General features: G+C 38.2%; 1 protein-coding gene across 1 annotated transcript; it reads right to left on the reverse strand.

Moving 5' to 3' along the window:
* Positions 1-2,549: 2,549 nt before the first annotated feature.
* On the reverse strand, positions 2,550-3,204 carry LOC149214634 (disease resistance protein L6-like). Its single transcript, XM_089389453.1, has 2 exons — positions 2,966-3,204; positions 2,550-2,841 (listed from the first exon to the last, which is right to left on the reverse strand). The coding sequence occupies exons 1-2, from the start codon at positions 3,202-3,204 to the stop codon at positions 2,550-2,552; spliced, it is 531 nt and encodes a 176-aa protein (XP_089245579.1).
* Between the last annotated feature and the right edge of the window lie 1,262 nt (positions 3,205-4,466).

Genomic DNA, 4,466 nt, shown 5'->3' on the forward strand with positions numbered 1-4,466 from the left:
GAAACATTGGTCCATAAACCAATGTTGCTCCCAGTTTTCCCAAAAAACGTCGTTTAGGGCCTCAAAACGGCTCAGGAAGTTCAAGACCCAAAATACTGCTAAAAATAGTAAATTGTGCTACAATTAAGGAAACTGAAAAGCTAAAAGAAACAACGGTGAGGGTCCAAGTGGACTTGGTAGGTGGCCACCAATATCCACCTGGATCAATTGTGTGGTGGTGTACATCAAGTATAGACATATGAGTTATGTTGTATCTCAGGTGTATGTGTATGCATTTTGTGGTGTCTCATGTTGTGTTCCGATGTATGTCTTGTAATGTACATTGTGTACGTATATGTGTTGTGCCATGTTATACACTGGATTTAAGAGTATGTATGGTGTGGTGTTATGCACTGGGTGTTGTTATAGACATATTTGGGCACTGCAACCCCAATCACATATGTCGATAAACCAAGGGCTCTTAAACCCCTAAAAGTGTTGTTTCACACCCTAGAGAATCATGGTCAATTGATTACATTATTTCCTAGAAGTTCCACCTGAAAAACCACTCAGAACTGGCCAAAATTGGAACATACAGATTGCTCCATGGTCAAGGTGCGATGCATACTGGCTGCTACACTAGCCAGGTGCGATGCATACTGAAATAGCCTTTTGAGGGGTGCGATGAGCGAGAGTAGACAAATGGCAAAGACAATTTCCTAAGTGGAAACACAAAGAATATTCTAGAAACTTTTCATATGACACTTGCCTCTCTGAATTCACCCAGGGATGAGTAAGAGATCAAAGAAATCTCCAGGTGGAACCAAGAACTATCAGCGAAATGAAACTAATAAAAAACCCAGAAGCTGACTCACCCCTCTGCAAATATCTATAAATGGATCCCTCATCTGAGAGATCTAGAGGCTGGAATTTTATAATTTGTAAGGAAGTTTTGTTGGTTTCTCTCTGAGAAAAAACATTGTATTGTTGAGTGATCTTGCTTTTCATGAGGTGAAGAGGGCTTTCATGCTGGGAGGATGATGTTGGATCAGACAGCTGGGTTGTAATCCTCTCTTCTATTTCTACTATCAATACAGTTCTTTGAGTTTTCCTCCATATAATCGTGTATTTGTGAATCTTGTTATTTGTAGATGCAATTGTATGGTCAATGTATTTTTGATTCTACATTGTTTATGATATCATAGATTGAGATGCTTTGATAGTGTTTTATTGCTTTGCCTCTACATGTATTCTCTAAAGCAGGACAAGTAGGAGAAGAGTGGCAAGCTCTAGCAAGGGAGAGAGGAAACAAGCAAGGAGCCAAGCAGAAGATGCATGTTGGTCCTCTTTGCTTCTCTCTTATCTATCATACATAAAGGAAATCTTGAAGCACTTTGAATTGTTTGTTTCAAAGATAGCTACCCATCTTAGTGGGACTAGCAGATCGAAAAGACATTGGTTTTCCCGGAAACAAAATGGCGACTCCGCTGGGGAGAGAATAGTTTGTTTGTTTGTTATTATTGTTTGCTTTATAAACTACAGACGGAGCTTGAAGTTAAGCCAACTAGCCTTCGAACTGCTTTTGCTATGCAACTGCAAAGTAGATTAACGTTGCTTCAGTCAATCTCTGGGTTGGTTTATGAACTGAACATCTAACTTGCAAAAATCCTAAGTTCCCTTGTGGTAGCTCAATAGCCTCATAAGATCATACCCCTGTACTTTTTTTTACTGTCTATCATAGCTCAGCCCAAATCATTGAACTTAGCTGCAAATTTTGAGCAAAAACCAAACTCAGTTTTGTTCCCTGGCCAATCGCACTCTCTGTAACTGGCAGCCTGTATGCATTGCACCTCCCATGTGTTGCAGGTGAGATGCATCCCTGTTTCCCTGAAGGACAAGTGCGATGACTGAATGATATTGTGTCTCTCTCTGGAATTTGGTCTTTTCCTCCTTGTTTTCAACTTTATTCAGTAGTTTTGCTGCTTATGATCAGTATATCATTGCTGAAGCCATCTTCCTTCACATTATTCAGCATCCATTGATCAGGATTTGTGAATGTTTTTATGTATTTTTCATCATTTACAATCCTCCTTTGTCAAGAGTAGCTAAAATCGAACTGTCGTTTTCGATGCAAAGAATTGTCGTAACTGTCATTTTGAGTCGAAAAGAAGAGTGTCGTAAAGTCTTCCTCTTCTAGATAGTTGATTGTACTTTTTCCAATGTATTTGATTTGAATTGTCAATATTTGAAGTGTCAAAAGCAGTTTTCCATTTGAAATTGAAAGTGCCATCTTAGTCTTCCTTTCCTTTTGAAAAGAGATTGTTGAAGTGTCACTTTGGAGAAAATAATTCAGATCTGTACTTACTTTCCCTTTTATGGCATTCTCACATTAAGGAAACGAAAAAATAAATACATGCATGTGCATTTGCATTTAGATTGCATGTGAAAAATGATTTAGGAAAAGTGCATTTAGTGTGTGCTCTCTGCTGAAAGAATCGTACTCTTCTTTCCTTGGTAGCTAGGGTTTTCATTGCTACTCTCGATTGAATTAGATCCTTAAGAAGGCTACTCTACAGGGAAGGCAAAGATGTGGATCTGACATCAAATAAGAAGCAAGATCGATCGTAATTTGATCTCTCTCGGTTGAAGAATTGTTTAGCCAGGGTAGTTTTCCCGACCCCGTCAAGACCTACAATTCCCAAAACTGTAGCCTTCTCACTTTGCCGCTGAAGTGACAATGTCCAGTCCACATCATTAATTTTTTCATCGAGGCCAGTAGGATATTTGGCAACGTTCAAAGGTGGTTTGGGAACCCTTTTCACAACTTGTTGGACGACTTCGTGGACGAGCTGCCATTCTTCCCTGAACAATATTCAAATCACAGTTAATCGACTAACGAGAAACATCTATATAAATAATCTATGATATACTTATGAAGCCAGCAAAGTACAAAAATCAAATAGTAGGGAGAATTGAAGGGTCTTACTTGTCCTTCAGCTCAAAACCAATTATATCTGCCACAACAGAAAGAGTATTCCTCCATTTTTCTATGGTCTTGGGGTCGTACCGTGGTTCCTGAGAATCAAATGCTCTCTTCCTTTCAATCACGCCCAAATCTCTAGCATAAACTCGATCTCCGTCGCGCGTCCACCGAAGATCTGCAGGCTCAACTTTGTATAAAACTGGAATTATTGTTGACCCCGACTTCAACATTTGTTCCCTCATCAATACGAGCTCGTGGAGACACCATATTGATTGAGCATAAGTTGGTGAAAATATGGCTACATGAATAGAGGCTGTTTGAATAGCCCCTTCGATTTGAGGATTCAAGTTGTCTCCTCATTGCAATTCTTTCTGGTCTAGAAAAACTAATAATCCAAATTCTTTAAGCTAGTGGTAGATATGACTAGCGAATCCTTTCTTTACGTCAGGACCGCGGTGATTTAGAAACACATCATACACATAGTTATTGGTGTCATCATGGGAGGGGGTTTTGGAGGTGGATGCGAAGGATGTGAAGTTATCAGGTGCCATTGGATACAGAATAACAAAGAACCAAGATCGAATGTATTTGGCAGAGATTGAGAATGCGAGTTCAACTTCAATATTTGTCTATGAACGATTCAGGAGAGTAGAGAAGCTATCAGCTGCAACTTTTGTGGTATCAAGACCTCAATATTTGGGCACACGATTGAAAACAAAACAGCTTTGATTTGTAGTTGAATACTTGAGGTTCTTATTTCCTTTGAGAAAACCAAGTGGCAATAAATAGTGAACTAATACCGTAATCTGGTAATCTAAACGGTGGAAGCATGAAGTTTCCTACCAGTTTTCCCTTCTTCCAGCATTATTGACTATCAGTTCTGTCCCAACATTATTGAGTAAAGTTCGGAAGCCTTTTTTTTGACGATTTTTTTTTTCATTTTTCATTAATCAAATGAGAAATTATATATGGCAAGAAACCAAAGAGGTAGGCAAATCGTTATTATACCAACACTAACCAAAGAAGCAAAGAGGAAATCACTAAGAACCAATATTGATAGCATTAGAAAAAGACACAAAAAGCCAATATGAGAAAAGATAGAGTAGATTGAAAAACAAAAACAAAACAGACAATCAGAAAGCGAAAGAACCAGTGTCCTGTATAATGACTAAATGAGAAATTACATATGGCTAGACACCAAAGAAGTAGGCAAATCATTATTCGACCAACACTAACCAAAGAAGCAAAGAGGAAATCACTAAGAACCAATATTGATAGCATTAGAAAAAGAAACAAAAAGCCAAAATGAGAAAAGATAGACCAGACTGAAAAACAAAAACAAAACAAAGAATCAGAAAGCAAAAGAACCAGCTTCCTGTGCAATGACAAAATGAGAAATTACATATGGCTAGAAACCAAAAAGGTAGGCAAATCATTATTAGACCAACACTAACTAAAGAAACAATGAGGAAATCACTAAGAAGCATTAGAAGAAGAAACAAAA

Source organism: Pinus tabuliformis, chromosome 1_1 (assembly GCF_031772625.1).
Source record: "Pinus tabuliformis cultivar Carrire ecotype Pingquan chromosome 1_1, CPIR1, whole genome shotgun sequence".
Taxonomy (NCBI): domain Eukaryota; kingdom Viridiplantae; phylum Streptophyta; class Pinopsida; order Pinales; family Pinaceae; genus Pinus; species Pinus tabuliformis.

Coding starts and splice junctions, on each gene's coding strand:
- LOC149214634 (XM_089389453.1), bottom strand. CDS start 3,204: ATGAGGGAACAAATGTTGAAGTCGGGGTCAACAATAATTCCAGTTTTA. Junction 2,842..2,965: donor GGTTTTGAGCTGAAGGACAA/GTAAGACCCTTC, acceptor AATATTGTTCAG/GGAAGAATGGCAGCTCGTCC.